At 39.4% G+C, this 14,789-nt stretch overlaps 1 protein-coding gene across 1 annotated transcript in view; it reads left to right on the top strand.

The window, feature by feature from the left end:
• Positions 1-4,079: 4,079 nt before the first annotated feature.
• abcc4 (ATP-binding cassette, sub-family C (CFTR/MRP), member 4) overlaps positions 4,080-14,789 on the top strand; it is a 49,338-nt gene continuing 38,628 nt past the window's right edge. Inside the window, exons 1-5 of the mRNA XM_041781559.1 lie at positions 4,080-4,321; positions 4,829-4,939; positions 12,058-12,178; positions 14,094-14,318; positions 14,578-14,667. Coding sequence (XP_041637493.1) covers positions 4,248-4,321; positions 4,829-4,939; positions 12,058-12,178; positions 14,094-14,318; positions 14,578-14,667 — 621 coding nt within the window. The 5' untranslated portion in view covers positions 4,080-4,247. The remainder of the gene's footprint in view (positions 4,322-4,828; positions 4,940-12,057; positions 12,179-14,093; positions 14,319-14,577; positions 14,668-14,789) is intronic.

The following is a 14,789-nucleotide window of genomic DNA, read 5'->3' on the forward strand; positions in this document are numbered from 1 at the left end:
CACTGCTTTATAAATCTACGGCCTTTTGTTTTGATCTCTCTACAATCTGACTTTTATTTGTTTTAAGTCTGTATTCAGAATCAAATCTGCTCCGTCATTTGTCTAAAGCTCCTTTTGATGAACACAGTCCAACTGGACTAAGTTTCTACACAGTGCTCTGTTTAATCGGAGTAATAATAAGAGACATCCTGAACGGGATAAAAGAACCAGGCAGTACAGGATGTAAAAAACAAGCCTATCTCTCAGCTGGGGCAGCATGGGAAAGGATTGTTGTTCCTTTGTAAATAAATGTTTTTGGGCCCAGTTCAGCTGCTTTTAATAATCACCCGCTGGCTTTTCTCCTTCGGCCTTTTTCCCAGTCGGTGCTAGCTAAACATCAACAGGAGGATAAAGCGTGAGGTGTGTGGGCCATGGACACTCCATTGTATTATCATTATAGGGCGGTAGTTTATCTTGACTGCATGTGACTGGATTTCCCGAAAGTTTCCTTGGATAGTGAAATGAAAGGTAGAATAACGGGAATGTAGGGCAAGGAAAGGTGATAAACATTATCAAAGGTCTTTCATTTGAGTGCAGGAAACACCCGCAGTGTCATCTGTTATCTCTTTATTTATAGGAAATCCTCTCTATGTGCATCACGTGTCTCCCTTTTTTTGTGTAAGGTTTCAGAAAATCAGTGAGGGAGGAAAAAAGTGACTCAATAGGACATTTTATGTGGCTTTTTTCCCCAAAATGGAACTCTGACAAACTTTTAACCTACTCCCCTAAATTGCTCAAGTCGAGTCACACTTAGATGCACACTAACTACATTTCCTCTTATCAAACATGACACATTTTACTGTCATGAGATAAAGTCAGTCAGACTACATGTCCGTACAAAACGCTATGTCTGTTAGTGAGTGTTTGGAATAGACAGACAAATGGAGGGGGTCTGGAAATTTTGCTGAGTAATTCTGACTAGTTCTCCTCACACCACAGGTCATAAGTCCTCAAATAACAGGAAGTCTGCTTCAGATTTTCAAGTTGGGACACTGTCATGTGTTTTAAGGCATCAAAGCAAAATTGGAAACAGAAATATGCTTTCTAAAAACGTAACAAAAATATAATATTTGTCCATATGTGACAGTTTCTAGTACCTATCATTCGAAACTGATTTATCCTTAAAGCTCCTGTAAGAAATGTTTGTTTGTCTCAGCTTTGGCGCCCCCTGTGGACAAAGTTATCATTACTTTTGTCCTTAACATTTCTAAGTAATTGTTCCATCCATCCATCTTCTTCCGCTTATCCGAGGCCGGGTTGCGGCGGTAGCAGGTTAAGCAAGTCAACCCAGACATCCCTCTCCCCAGCGACACTTTCCAACTCCTCCTGGGGGATCCCGAGGCATTCCAAGTCCAGACAATTCCTCCAGTGCATTCTGTGTCTTCCCAGAGGTCTCCTCCCAGCTGGACTTGCCTGGAAAACCCCTAAAGGGAGGCGTCCGGGAGGCACGTCCGAGAGTGATTCATATACCCACCTTCAATCGGCACTTCTGCAGAACAGATACCTCACCCGGATGTGGGAGACCGAGGCACCTCCCAGGACCCAAACCTGAAAGCACGTAGGGTGCTAAAGACTCACCTCAGGGCCCGAAGTGCCACATGTGCTGCTCAGCAACCAAGGTCGAGCTCGATGGCATCTTTTGTCCAGGCCTTTTCAACCCTGGTTACAAGCCTGGGGACTGTTGGTGAGTTTCAGGCCCTTGGGACACCCACAGCACACCAAGGGGCCGTGGCAATCCTACCACTCAGGACAGTATCCTAGGCTGTGCCTACTCGCCACATCTATCCCTTACTCCTCCCTAAAAGTTTGAACTTTGTTGATATTTTATTATTTTTCATGCCTCTGGTAATAAGCAAGGACATCCAGAGCATGACTGGGTTGTGTCAATCCTCTCACCTGATTGTGCCCTCAGGCACGCTTACTTGCCACGACTACTTCAGTGTCAGTTTTTGTCCAGGGCATACCTAAAAGTTCTCGAACAGTACTGTACTTAAGATTGTCCCATTTTTAAAAGTATTTAACCTGGGGCACAATGATCATCCTGTACTGCCTCACATAATGAATTACAGCTCTCAGATTTTCCAACAGAAGAGCCAGCCAGCCAGCCAATAAGAGGCATAGAAATAAAAGACACCATACCGAGATATGTTTTGAATGTTGCTCAAGAACACTCTGTTTATTATTGATATCTTTTACAGACTGACAGTTACACTAGCCTGTTGCTGGCTTCGCCAACAAAGCCTGGACTGGAATACATCAAAAGACAAAGTCACGGTATGTGGAGACTCTTAGGCAGGCTTCTAGGTGAGGTGTAATGCACACTAACTCTGAGTTTCCACTTAAACATGCGCCTGATGTATGTATACTTGCATATATACTGTTGACACATTCTTGTTTCCACTGCAAGGAGATACAGATGCATAGAAACCTGATGGAAACTACCTGTAGCCAGGTGCGCCCACAGAATTAGCTGGGCCCCTAAATGGCCCAGTGAATGGGCCCTCCCCAGTAGTGATTTATTGTTGATATCAATGTGCCCTGGATCAGTAGAACTAATGCTAGCATCCTGGCTTATATTTACCTCATTTTGAAGCTGAAAACTGTGTCAAGCTATCACTGGGTTCTGAAGTACGAATAACTTCTTTGTACCACTTTTTATCAGCTTTTCATCACTGTTTCCACCCATTTTATTCAACTTTTTTTTCCACGTTTGACCCACGTTTAAACCCATACTTTCACTTTTTCACTACCTTAGCTGCCCGTTGTTTCCCGTTTTTGATGCTTTTTAGCCGCTTTTCACAATGTTTCAGCCATGTCTAACCCTTTTCTGCCTTTCTGAAGTCATTTTGCTGCTTGTATCCCATTTTTGCCTCTTAGAACCCGTCTTTGCTACTGTTCTCACTTTTCAACAATTTTTTCAGTTTTATTTTGCTACTTTGAACCCATTTTTTTTCCAATTTTCACCTCTTTTGCCTTTTTTCTCATTTATCTATTTTTTTTTTTTTTTACCTTAAAGGTATTTCAGTTCCTTCTACTTTATTCTCTAGCATCCTGATGTTTGTACATAACACGGCTTAGCTATGAAGTCTGGCATCACTTTCCAAATGGTTTCACTATTTAACAAGAACAGTAATTCTGTTTTAAGAGAGGGGTTTACATTTTTAAAAAGGCTTTATACTACTACAGCATAGATAGATTAAAAAAATGTTGCTTTCATTAGAGTGGTTATTCCATAAAATAATAAGATATGGTTGTCACTGGTTAATTTTACAATGGACCGTGGTTTTGCGGACCTCCATGGGCCCCCTATTTGGCTGGGTCCCAGAAAGCTCTTCCCTTTATCCCCCCTTATGTGTGGCCTTGCCTGTAGCCATGGGAAAGAGACTAATTTTTTCCATTTTATGCAATTTAGTAGCATGAAATATGTGCTTGGAGAATTACTCAGACAATAAAACAAATTTCTTAAGTCAACAACTTAGTGAAGAAGTCGACCTGCGAGGAACATAGCTTGTTTTATTAAACATGTCATAGACTCCATAGACTCCGTGTATAATGTTAGAACAATTTATTTATTGGACTTAAATTTAAAGGTGTATTTCAGATCTTAAACCTCAACATTTATGGTAATTTTTTTTGTCCTACAAAATCATTTACTTCCTTTTATATTGACCATTATCTCTCGTAGGAGACTTCTAGAAAACGTAATTAAACATTTATAGTTAATGTATTTATAGAAGTTTACATAGTTCTTTATCTTTAAGGAGATTCACAGTATATTTCGATATTTATGACTGTAAATGTGCCCACCATCCTGACAGTAAATCCAACCTAAAATTTTACCAAACTAATCAGCATATAAAGAACTACCGTTACTATATGCGGACTCCACAGCATATTCCCTGCGTTGTCAAATTCTCAACCAATCGCGTAAACGCAGAGCACAGCAGGGAGCCAATAGCGTGGATCGAACCCAACTATCAGCCAATGAGGCGTCACCGAAGGCGGGTCCTGTCAGCGTGCTTTTCTTTGATCTCTTATGGTGCTCCTAGCTCGTGCGTTTCACGGAAGACGTAACACACCTTGGAGGTTCCGACCTCCATGTAACATGCTTCAACCCCGGAGTCAGTCCGCGTAGCCGGGAGGAGTAGTTTTTGAGGACAGGGGGGGTTGAAAGTTGAGAGGAAACTGCAGTGTGCGTGCGGTCTACCATGGAAGAAGTCAGTAAGGCTGGCAAGACCAACCCGGCAGCGACGGCGAGCCTTTTGTCCAAGATATTTTTCTGGTAAGTCGACAAAACTTCCCGGATGGTGAAACAATTTGTAAGCTAACGTTTCTGCTCGCGGGGGATTTGAACAAGTGAACGGTATGTCCGTACTCTTGTTTACAATATAAACCCTGCTGTGATATCCAGGCAAGCTTAAACTGACAGGAAATGAGTTTTACCAGAGCTAAAAACCGCCACTATGTCTAACGGTAGCTTTAAAGTGGTGTTTCACACGTGGAAAATGTATGGAAGCGGTAAAAGGAACCGACCCCTTTCTGGGCTCCTTCCCAGTGTGTTTATGTAATGACAGTTTCCTGTTGAATCATCTTGAGTTACTCAAGATTAAATGAACACGTCTGTTATATCTATATAAAGAATATAAAACACAAAGTGTGACTTCAACAGGTTTGTTTCAGTAATTATCTGACATGTCTAATGTGTTATTACTGGGTCTTATCCCTTTAAACTCATGATAATGTAAACAAATCCCCCCAACTCATTTGTTTATGTCGTTCTGTCTCTCAGGTGGCTAAATCCTTTGTTTAAGATTGGATATAAACGCAGGCTCGAGGAAGATGACATGTACGAAGTGCTCACAGAGGACAGGTCACAGAACCTGGGGCAGGATTTGCACAGGTAGAGGCCTTAAAAATCACCCCACTACATTGTTACAGTTCACTAAGTTTACAGTCAAAAGTAGTGTGTCTGATAAGGCAGCTGTCAGGGATTCACATCATCTTTTACAGGGTGAAACGTAAGCAGAAGACGACTCCAGTTAGCTTGTAACTTGTCGTAAAGTTATATTGAGCTCAAAGTCATCATATCAGCTGTTTTTAAGCTTTTAAAATATATTGTCCAGCCACATATGATCAAAAAGGTGATTTCAGTTTGACTCTTTACAAAAGAAACAATGTAAACATTGCACGAGCACAAGCAGTAATTATTCTATATTATAACCAACAAAACACATTAAACTAGGGGTGTACAATTTTGAACACAATGTGATTATTTTTAATCATACTGCAGATCCAGTATAAATTGTATTGCGGGGAATTAGCTTTGTGTCATTCTCATTTTGACTAAGAAAAACGTTTACAAGGTTATGGAAAGTAGGATTTTTTAAACTATTAAAAAGTAATGGAATTTGAATGAATGTATAATGCGTGGGGAATAACATCTTTACTGTAAAAACAGTTTTAAACTGGTGTTTTGACATTTCAGGTCAAAGAAAAATGGCACCTTCTTCAATCTGAAAATTGCAACTCATATTGCAATTTATTCTAAACTTTGATTATTGCCCAGCCCTAGTTGACACAGTACTAAAGTTGTAAACATTGATATGTGTAAAACAAAATCAAGCCAAGGTGTAGACACGATATTGGGAAGTTTATCATTTTGATTTATTAAAAATGACACACTCCTATGCTGTCTTATTGTGTAAAAACTGGCAACATTTCCATGTATTGAGGTTGTCCAAATTTCTTTACTTTTGAACACCAAGAGTGTCAGCGTGATAAAAACGTCCACTATTTTAAAGCTCAGTAGTATCAAAAAGTACAGAAATGTAGGGTAATAAAAAATAAAATAAAATAAATGTAGTCTTTTTTTTTAACCGAAAGAGAGAGAGCATATATTGCCAACAAATTTCTTGTGTTGCCAACAAATATTGGCAACACTTCAAAAAGTAGGAATTAGAGGAAAACCCTTTTGCTTTGCTGGTTTAACCCTTTTTCCATGTGTTGTCAATATATGTTTGCAATTAAGACCTTTTGTTTTGTTTACCACAGTTTTTAGATTTACCATTTCCATTGTTATCTATTTGATACCTTACCATGGCAACAAAGAAGATGCACAGTATTGAAAAGTTTTTCATTTCCAATCTTAAAAATTGCAGACAAACTCCTACTCTCCTGTCGTAGTTCACCAAAAACATCAGCAACATTTTCACGTGTTGAGGTTGTCTAAATTTTCTTCACTTTTGAACACCATCCAATTCAAAATGATAAAAAAATCCTTTATTTTTATGATTGGTGGTTTAAAAAAAGTATGGAAATTTGTTGATGTTCAATCATATTTTTAAACCAAATGAGAGATCAGTGAGTAAACTGCGCAAACACGTTGGCAACACATGGAAATGATGGTTCAACTGCACGGCAGTGAAAGGGAACTCCTCTCTCCTTGCTAGTTCAAACCCTGTTTTTTTAACCCCTTTTTTCCATTTGTTGCTGATGTATTTGTGCAATTTGGCCAGTGTTTGGGATTTTGCCAACAGTTTTTGATAACTGACAATAAATTACCCAATACTGGACATATAGGGCTTCTGTAGACGCATGTTATTGGAGCGCTTTTAATTTCAATCATCAAAAATCACAGACAGGCTTCTACACTTCTGTCTTAATTGGACAAAAACATTGACACCATTCCCTCATACTGAGAATTTCTAAATTTCCTTTATTTTTGAACACCATGTTTTTCAAAATAATTATTCTAATGATCAGAAAGTACAGAAACATAATGATCTTCTGTTGTACTTTTAACCAAATAGAGAGAGCAATGTCTAAATTGCACAAAGACGACGACATGTGACAAAGTTGGTTAAACCTACTTGATTGTGGAGCATAAACTATTGGCAACACTTACAAATGTTGATGTCGTCAAAGTTGAATTTGGAATGAGAAGTGTTTTAATCAACAAAATCTCCATTGTGCCACGTGTTGCCAACAAATTTGCGCAATTTAGACCATGTGCAGGAGTTCGCCTGCAATTTTACGATACTTGAAACAAAACATTGGATTTTTTGAGGTTGAAAACCTGCCATTTTTAAAGACAATGAGATTTAAATTCCCAGTGCTGAAGCTCCACATAGTGGTCAATGATACCTGCTGATGTTCTATACTCTTTTTGCCCTCCAGCCCTCTACCAGGGTCACATGACTGAGAGCAATAAATATTTTAAAACAAGACATTGGTTAGAGCCTTCTAATGCTTAAAATAAACAAACCCCAACTATTCATAATAAAACCAGCATCAGATGAGATGAGCGACATATAATGTGTCAATTAGGACATGAAGAGCATCAGGAGATGTCAGAGAGTGTCAATAAAACAAGCGCACCTGCACCACCTCTCCATTCATGAGCTACTCACAATTCAGAGCACTTCTCATTCAGCCAAATTGGAGACAATATTGATCCATGCAAGGTTTAAGTCATGCTCTAAACACCTCTGATGTCAAAAATGTTGTTTTTTATGAATGAAAGCCTTGGATGTTAATGCCCTTTTGCGCCTGTCCTTGTAGCTCTCTAATATGAGAACTGAAACGGAGTGAAAATCCCTCATTTAAAGATTCTATCACTCCCTCTCCAGGCTCTTTAAAACTCACTCTCTACCCAACGTGATGGACGTACCTCTTTCCCCATAAAGCACGTGTTATAGCTCATATATCATTGTCGCTGTCCATGTTTACGAGCACACTCTGCTTCTACATCCTCTGTTGTTGCTCCAACCTCATGCCTAGGCACGTGCGAGGCAGTGAAAGAGCCACATGAACTTTTCTGTTGTGCAGTGCATTTATTGATATCATAAATAGGTCAACACTTTTTTGATTTATGCAGCGCTAAGTTACAGCAGAAATTGTCTGATCGATTGTATGATCCTCCTTAGATAAGAAAGTCTAGACTGACTTTCTGTGATGTAATTCAAAGACCCCTAACGATAACACACCTGATACCGACATTTTAGTAAATTATGCCCTTAATAACGGCTTGCTCCTGCTTCATATGTGCGCTAGGGCTGGGCATTGAGATTAAATGAGATTAAATCGCAATATGGCATGCTGCAATTTACAAATTGCAGATGTTGCAGTGTTGCTTTGACTTGAAATATGTTAAAATACCTGTGTCATACATTTATTTTTCGCAGCAGCAGAGATTTCAAGCACATTTTGCAAACGTTCAATTGTCGTTTTTTTTTTTTACGAGTGACATAAAAACAATAATCCCCATTAGATAAAGCAACTTTTATCAAATTTGCAATATGAGCAACAATAATTGCAATATATTTTTAATTTTCTGGCCTAGTTAATTCTGTCTAATATCAGTGAAGCTTAGCATTAATTCAGGGAAATCATACCACTAGCCGTGATTGGCTGATAGCCAGCTGACACCAATTATGGCCTCCCAGCTCCCACAGCCAATCAAAGCTCTTTCTCTCTCAACAGAACGGTCCATTTAAAGATGAGGGATTGCTCGCTAATCCCTGCTTGCACCAATGCTGATGCACCATGCTGGCAAAACTCCACCTCCTCCACCCCAGCCTCCTCCTTTATAGCTTAAAGCTTGCTGCACCCTCATTTTCGGATCCCTGCTACAGGGGTTTTAGCTTTGCACTCCCTGGAAAGTCGAAGCATGCTGCTTGACTAACCCAGGGAGCATCTCTAGAGCAGGGCTTTCTCTGCTAAGTTAAACTGTAGAAAATCAATTTGCTATGAAATGGTTAAATGTATGATGAGAGTGTTCCTGACTAAATGTAGGTTAGAATACAGAATGATTTATTGCTTGAATTTGTTAAAACACACAAGATGAGGAGATTTTTGCAAATCGCTCAGCCCTAATGCTCACGTGCGTTCTACCTCAAGATTTTCAGTTTCATTTGCATCATCTTTTGCTTGAAGGAAAGGGTCAATGATTCACAGAAGAAGCCGCAAAACTCTCATATCCCGCTTCTCAGATGAACTCTCTGATTTATCAGCGACCCCAACTTGACCCCTGGGTCAAAATTGCTGGCAAACACAATAAAGTGAAGCCCTTTTGTTTAACATCACGTTGTTTTCTGACATTAATATGAGGCTCTGATGTGACATTTTCAATTAAATTTCTAGTGAAACAGGAAGCAGGGAATAATGCAAATGTTGTCTGTGTTTAAATAACCGGCCCTCCTAAGTAAAATATTTCCAGCATTATCTGGAGATTGCTTGTTTTACTCTAACAATGATGAACAGATAAGAGCCAGCCTGTCAGGTTACTGAGTAATTGTAGGCTTACGTAGATGTTTTTACAACATGCTAAAGATGAACTCTTCTAAACTGTGTCAAATCTGCTTTTCTGCCTCTATTGCAGCAAAGAAATCTTGATTTCACAGATTCCTTATCTGAAAATTTTCACACATCTTAAGATTTCTGCCTTCTTACACACTCAACACCCTTCCTTATTTTCTTTTAGTAATGTAACAGTGTTTGTTAGTGGTTAAATGACAGTGAAATCTAAATATTTATGGCTGAAAGAGCATTAAATCCAGGCTTCACAGCTCTGTTAGCTGGTTTGTGTTACGCACTTTATGTCAAACTGGGGGCACAGAATTGCTCTGCTGAAAAAGAAGAGGAAGACGGCCGACACGCCGCAATAAAGATCTATTCACCCATGTGACAAAATCTAATGGGTCTACCAGTATGTAGTATATTTATTTCATGACTTGATGGACAAATTAGACCAGAAGAAAAGGCTAAAATCGAAGAGTGCTTTGCGTGCATTGAGAGCCGAGTTATCATCTTTTGTGCCAGAGAGCTTCATTGTCCAGAGCAGTGTTACTCAACCCTACTCAACCAAAGAGCCAAATTGTTGAAAAATACCTTTGCAAGAGCCACCATCTAAGTGGTGAAAAGTGGCAAAAACAGCTTGAAGTAGCAATAACAACAAGTTTAATGTGCCAAAAGTTGTCAAAAAGCAACAATAATGGGGGAAAATGGGTAGGAAAAGTGGAAAAAGGGTCAGAAAGTAGCAAAAATGGGTGAGAAGTGACAAAAAATGAGTTACAGTTGGCATTAAATAGTCCAAAAGTGGCAAAATATGGCAAAAAATGAGTGAAAAGTGACTTAAATGGGCAAAAAGCAGTCAAGAGTGACAAAATGGGCAAAATATAGGAAGCAAGTGGTATTTAATGGCAAAAGGGTAGCTTAAATGGTGAAAAAGTGGTGAAAAGGGGCAAAAATGGCCTAGTAGTGGCAAAAACAAGTGGCAAAATAGGCCAAAAAATTATTTAAAAAAAGGGGTATTTAATGACAAAAGGTAGCTTAAATGTGTGAAAATGGAAAAAAAAATGGTGAAAAAGGGCAAAAATGGCCTATTAGTGGCCAAAAATTGGAAAAAGTGGCAAAAACAAGTGGCAAAATTGGCCAAAAAATTAGAATAAAGGGGTACTTAATGGCAAAAGGCAGCTTAAATGGGCAAAAAGTGGCAAAAAAATGGTGAAAAAGGGTAAAAATTGGATAAGAGTGGCAATAAGAAGTGTCAAAATGGGCAATAACTAGAAAAAAAAGTGGTATTTAATGACAAAAGGTAGCTTAGATGTGTGAAAATGGGAGAAAAATGGTGAAAATGGGCAAAAATGGAAAGCAGTGACAAAAATGGGTAAGAAGTTGAAAAAAAGGTGGCAAAATGGGCAAAATATAGGGTAAAAGTGGTATATAATGGCACATGATAGCTTAAATGGGCAAAAATTGGATAAAAGTGTCAAAAATTGAAAAAAAAAGTGTCAAAAACACGAATAACCATCCCTGAGCTCTTCAAGAAAGCACGCTTTTAAAATATTACTCACATATGCCATCATTCTGCTGAGAAAAACCTTAATCCAGTGCAAAACATAGTGCCCCAAATGTCAATATTTATGTAAGATTTGCTCCAAAAAAACATAAAGTCCAGCTTTCTAGGAAATTTCACTGCCTCTGAAAATGAAACCATAAACTTCGTAAAGATTTCAACACAATGGGCTTGTGCAGACAGGATAAGGAAGTTGTGAAGTACAATACCTGATCTCATGGCTGTCACTTTGGCATTTCCATGGGATGTTAAGGCTGTGAGAAAAAAATACAGAATGATATCAGCAATGCCAGAAATCACACAAAAATACAAGCTGGTTAATTATGTAGTAGACTTCATAGTATTTAAAGAGTGCTATAATCCACTGGTTTTCAAACTTTTTCACCCAAGGCACACCTTATCTGTCTTCATGCAAAATAGCCTCTTTAATTCTTGTTGAGTCAGGAACATTCTTGTCATACATTTAACTATTTTATTGCAAAATGGGTATACAGTTTTACTTGGCTTTGCTTTATGGCAATGCGTATTGAATACAATAAAATTAGTTCAAAAGCAATTAATCCATGGTAGCATGAGTCTGAATATGAGGGTGCAATAAGCTTTCAGCTATAAAGGAAGAGGCTGGGGAGGAGGAGGTTATTCTTTGCAGCAGCAGCATGACGCATCAGCATTAATGCAAGCAGGGATTTGTGAGAAGTACGTCATGTTTAAATGCACTGCTGTGTCGAGAGAAAAAGCTGTGATTGGCTGTGGGAGCTGGGAGGTGGTAATTAGGATCAGCTGGCCATCAGCTGATCACAGCTGGGCATAGGACTACCATGTCCTGCATGAACTAACACTGAGCTTCGTTTATAGTATCTTCAGCCATTGTACAGTTAAATTAATGATGCATTGTCACCAGTGTACCTTGCCACACCATTGCTTTAACCAGCTCCAGCTGTGTTATTTAAAACAGCACCTGCAGCTTCCACAGCCGTTTCCATTAGCAACCAAGAGTGATAGCAGTGCATATAGAAATCATTATAGGCAGGTTAGGACATGCCTTGGACCAGATGGATTGAATGACTAATACCTGTGAGAAGGAAGGCCTCTTTTCCCACCTAACAGGTGAGCTGTTACTCCAAGTGCATCAGATAACTTGGCCCCCTTTTTGGTTGTGACAGATACTGGGATCATGAGGTCCAGAAGGCGACCAAAGAGCTGCGGCCGCCCAGCCTGTCCAAAGCCATCATCAAGTGTTACTGGAAACCATATGCAGTCCTGGGATTCTTTACCCTCATTGAGGTCAGTTGGTGTGGTTTCATATGTCTTTACTGTTTTTTTCTTTTAGTTTCCCATTTCCATATCTGAATTTGCTGTAAAGTAATAATGCATTCATCACAAGACTTAAAAAGATAACTACATACTTCATGCTCTGTAAGGAGGTGATGTGGTTGCTATCATCTTTGTATTTCATATCGAAGAGATCAAATCAGAGGCCTTTCTTTGTGTGTTTGATAGAAAATCAATCATGGCCAATATAATTTGGCTTTTTGACAAAAGAAATGACAAGAAAACCTCTTCTTCTAAGTGAAAACAGATTTCTACAGTTATGTCAATTAAATTATGTAATGGGGATCAGCTGAGTTCAGTGAATGTGTCTCAAGTGATTGGTGTTTAAAGACACCTATGTCTGAAATGTCCAGTCACTGGTTAATCAGTATTTATGGTTACCATTACACCAAGGAGAAATAAGAACACCCCAAGAAACTCTGATTAAAGGTTATTAAAAAGTACAAGTCAGGGGGTGGATACATAAACATTTCAAAGACAGTGAAAATCCTCCAGAGTTCAGTCCTTGATCAAGAAATGGAAGGAATATGGCACATGTGTAAATCTGCCTAAAATGACCGTGCAGGAAGGAGACTAGTGAGAGAGGCCACCAAGACACCTATGACTACTCTGAAGGAGTTTCAACCTTCAGCAGCTGAGATGGGAGAGACTCTGCATACAATAACTGTTGCCCGGGTTCTTCGCCAGGCAAAGCTTTATGGGAGAGTGGCAAAGAGAAAGCCACTGTTGAAGGAAACTCAGATTAAATCTGGACTAGAGTTCACTGGAGGACGTGTGGGTGACTCCATGGTCAGGTGGAAGAAAGCTCTTGGTCTGATGAGTCCAAAATGGAGCTTTTCTGGCCATCAGACAAGACACTAAAACACTGCACAACACCACAAACACAACATCCCGATATGAAGCACAGTGGTGGCAGCATCATGCTTTGGGGATGCTTCTCAGCAGCCAGCCCTGGAGGGCTTGTAAAGATAGAGGGTAAAATGAATGCTGCAAAATATATGTCAATCTTATTCAGCCTGCCAGAGAACTACAGTTTGGGATAAGATTTATTTTCCAGCAAGACAACGATCCGAAACAAACGGAGAAAGCTACACACAAATGGTTTAAAGACAACAAGGTGAATGTTCTGGTGTGGCCGAGTCAAAGCCCAGACCTCAGTCGGACCCTTGCATTAAGGACTTAAGCCTCTGTAGACAGAGCAAAATCAGAGCTTTTAAATTGTGCCCTTTGGGACGTCAGTAATTGAATGGGTTTGTCCGCACAGAACAACTGTATAGCGTATTTAAAAGGAGACCATAATAAAAATAGCTTTATCAGAGCATTTAAATTTGATTTATTTTTTTTTACAGATTTCAAATTATTTTCGAATATTTATGCACATTTTTTATTGATGTATGTAAAATGTCCAGTTGCTTTAATCACCACCAGCGTGTGCACCACCCTAGCGATAAACATCCCCAATGGCGGCCATTGCGACACCTCTGTGTTTTGAGTGTGAAAACTTTATTGTTCATCATGTCATGTGACGGAGCATTTGGTTTCTACACCTACATATGGGTGAAGTAGAGGCCAAGAGGAGAGGGAAGAGACTTGAAAACGATTATAAACAGCAAAAAAAAAAAAAAAAAAAAATATATATATATATATATATATAAAAACACGCTTGAACAGTAACTTCAGCTTTCAAAGATTAATGAGTTTTTAAATATTCGAATTGTAATTGAACCCTGAAATTCGTTCCAACAGCCTTAATCAGAGCAGGCGATGCTTTGGGATTCTTAAATTCAGACCTTCACGAACAGAAATATCCCCTGCCACATTAATCACCATGACATGATGCTCTTCATTCTCCATATCTGCCCATCAGGAGGTGATCAAAGTCATCCAGCCAGTCATTTTGGGAAAGATGATTGAATATTTTGAGAACTACGACCCAGACAACCAAAAAGCTCTGAATGAGGCTTTCGGCTATGCCACGGCCATGTCAGTGTGCACCATCGGCCTGGCGCTGCTGCATCACCTGTACTTCTACCACGTCCAGAGAACGGGCATGAAGATCCGAGTGGCCATGTGTCACATGATCTACAAGAAGGTCAGTAAGAGGGCTGGGGACTGGTTAGTTAAAGGGTTAAGGGAAAACAAAGCTTTGCTTAATTGTGTGGAAGTAATTCTGTAATTCCTGTCACTGGCAGAGTGTCATGTAATCTGTTTAGAGCGGTGTTTTGAACAGGATTGAACTCAAAAGCAGGATGAAATGATTAGCTTTGAATGGGTTTGTTCAACAGAAACAACCCCGGTTACCTGAGTTATCAACGTCCTGCTTCACTGATGATGGTTTGGGTCTTTTTCAGGCTCTGTGTCTCAGCAGTTCAGCGATGGGGAAGACCACCACAGGCCAGATTGTCAACCTCCTCTCTAATGACGTCAACAGGTTTGACGATGTAGGTGAAATTTAAAGTTTCATATCTCCCCTTATGTCCTGTTTTCACACAATGTCTTGACCCTGATTCATGCATTCTGTTTATATTGAGTTGTCCTATACTTATAGGCAAAGTTTAGGAGC

This window comes from Cheilinus undulatus, linkage group 24 (assembly GCF_018320785.1).
Source record: "Cheilinus undulatus linkage group 24, ASM1832078v1, whole genome shotgun sequence".
NCBI classification, from domain to species: domain Eukaryota; kingdom Metazoa; phylum Chordata; class Actinopteri; order Labriformes; family Labridae; genus Cheilinus; species Cheilinus undulatus.